The sequence below is a fragment of the Solanum stenotomum genome, unplaced genomic scaffold (genome assembly GCF_019186545.1).
Source record: "Solanum stenotomum isolate F172 unplaced genomic scaffold, ASM1918654v1 scaffold10162, whole genome shotgun sequence".
In the NCBI taxonomy this organism is placed as follows: domain Eukaryota; kingdom Viridiplantae; phylum Streptophyta; class Magnoliopsida; order Solanales; family Solanaceae; genus Solanum; species Solanum stenotomum.
Genome location: NW_026020933.1, coordinates 14,560 through 16,796, shown reverse-complemented (window position 1 = coordinate 16,796; position 2,237 = coordinate 14,560). Strand labels below are relative to the sequence as shown.

Below are 2,237 nucleotides of genomic sequence, written 5' to 3'. Positions count from 1 at the left end.
GTTTTTCTTATCACTACAAGAAAAAATGGAATGGGAATTTGTCGGCAATCCCTAGCGAATCCGTTGCTAAAACACTCCTAGCTAATTGAATTTTCTAGTAATTTGTCACCAATTTATAGCTAAATGAGATTAGCATGGAATTTTCACCGTTTAGTGCGAAATTATGTTTGTCGTTAATTCCTTGGTTTCTAGTAGTGAATGTTTTGTTTATCACATTGTTATGCTTTCTCCATTATTTGTATGACTTGTTCTAGCTCGGTATTGTCATTTTTGAACTGTCTTGCTACGAGGTAGGGATAAGGCTTGAGTACACTCTACCATTCTCAAACCCCACTTGCGGGAATTAATACACTAGATATGTTGTTGGTTCAAATTGGGCAGGTCATGACCTAGTCCTACTTTAGCTCATTTTAGGCCAAGTAGCTTTTGGGTTGATTTTAGTCGAACCAATATGTCAACTCAGCGCCCTTTTAACTTGCTCTATTTCAGTTCAAGCCACTCATTTGACACCCCTAACGTGTACCATAGATTGGTAAACGAATACAATAAAGGGTAAGTTATAATGAGCTATGAAGCTATGGTTCAGACAAGTAACTAACTTTACTTTCCTCTCGTCTTGTGGTTTTTCTTCTCTTATTTGTTTTCCGGTGAGATGTCTGGAAAACTGGACGCGTTGCTCATTGAGTAGAATTGTTATTAGTCCTCTGGCTATAGACTTGTTTCCATATTGTTACTTTTTTTTTTAATGAACTATTCATGAACATGTGATAGGAAAATGATCATTCATCCTAACGGAGATGGAGATGGAAAAGGCCATATATCTATATACTTGGCTGTTATTGGGGCAAGCTTGTTGGATTCTGTTTGCGAGGTTAATGCCTCGTTTAGCTTCTTGATATTTGATCAAATTCATGACAACTTTACTGTAATGAAAGGTATTAAGGCATTATTTTCCTCTTGACAGACATCTTTTGTGGCCCAAATACAGGACTAAATTTGTTTTGATGCAGGAATGGAGAGGCGCTTTCGCAATATCAAGACTGAATGGGGTTTTTCGAAATGTATCAGTCATAAAACATTCAAATATCCGTCTAATGGTTACCTTGTTGATGACAAATGTATCTTTGGAGTTGATGTCTATGTCATCAAGAATCAGCGAATAGGTGAATGTATGTCCTTATTGAAAGGCACCGAGCTTTATAAGAACGAATGGAAGATTACCGAGTTCACAAAATTGAAGAAAAGAGTGTACTATTCTGAGGAGTTTACTGTTGAGGGATATAAATGGTGTATAGTTTATTTATGCCTTGAACTTACTTGTCCACTAAATTTTAACGCTGTAACTTTACGGGTACTTGATGTGTTTGGAATATGCAGGAAACTTTTGTTATATCCTACAGGTGATAGCAGACAAAATGGTCAGAATATCTCCATCTTTCTTGAGTGGTACTTTCTCTTGTTCCTTTTCCTCAATAAATAGTATATTATCTGCAGTCTGATTTCGAAGGGGATGAAAGCATGAAAGAAGGCACAAGAATATATATATCGTAAACAGCCTCTCTGCCTTCTCAAGATAGGGGTAAACCCCTGCACCCCCACCCCCTTCTCCCTCAATTTGTTGGTTTCTACATCTGGTTATTTGACATTGTTCTCTTGTAGGTGGTGTAAATTGGTATTCAGCTACTGCATCCGGATGGGGCTGGTCATCATTTATGCCATGTTGTGAATTTAATGATCCTAAAAAGTGGTTCCTTATTGAAGACTGTTGCATTGTGGAAGCTGAGGTTTCTGTTGTTGGCGTTGTTAATTGTTTAACTTAATCTTCGGATTAAGACTTTAATGGGCTAGTATTCTTGAACTATGTTCTTTAATTTGGCCGCACATAATTGAGATTTTGCCATTTGAACTTTGATCATTTTACTGGTGCCATTAACTTGTTTAAGCTGTGTGTGGTTAAATATAATACAAGGCTCCCTCTAATGTTATGGTTGGCATTATATATACTGGTTGAGTTTGCAGAAATGAGAAACTGTGGCAGGGGATGGGATGGCCCGGCTCGGTTTAAGTAGGCCGGTTGTCCCAGCCCCGGTGATAACCGGGTTGGTTGATGGGGCAGACAAGTGGAAAATCCTCTTAGCCTAGCCTGGCCCGGTTGGACCCGGTCTTGGTTGGATCCAGACTCATCAGCCCTGCCGAATGGCTAGTGGGCCTCAAAATGTCTCTTTTAGCCTCTCCCT

The 2,237-nt window shown here is 39.0% G+C and overlaps 1 protein-coding gene across 1 annotated transcript; it reads left to right on the top strand.

The window, feature by feature from the left end:
- Nucleotides 1-775: 775 nt before the first annotated feature.
- On the top strand, nt 776-1,726 carry LOC125849722 (uncharacterized). The gene is made up of 4 exons (XM_049529692.1): nt 776-935; nt 1,011-1,287; nt 1,378-1,446; nt 1,660-1,726. The coding sequence occupies exons 1-4, from the start codon at nt 776-778 to the stop codon at nt 1,724-1,726; spliced, it is 573 nt and encodes a 190-aa protein (XP_049385649.1).
- The last annotated feature ends 511 nt before the right edge of the window (nt 1,727-2,237 follow it).

Bases quoted from the DNA above. Each gene is read 5' to 3' on its own strand.
- LOC125849722 (XM_049529692.1), top strand. From the start codon at position 776: ATGATCATTCATCCTAACGGAGATGGAGATGGAAAAGGCCATATATCT. The intron at 936-1,010 runs GTATTAAGGCAT...GTTTTGATGCAG, and splicing joins CAACTTTACTGTAATGAAAG to GAATGGAGAGGCGCTTTCGC. The intron at 1,447-1,659 runs GTACTTTCTCTT...GTTCTCTTGTAG, and splicing joins ATCTCCATCTTTCTTGAGTG to GTGGTGTAAATTGGTATTCA.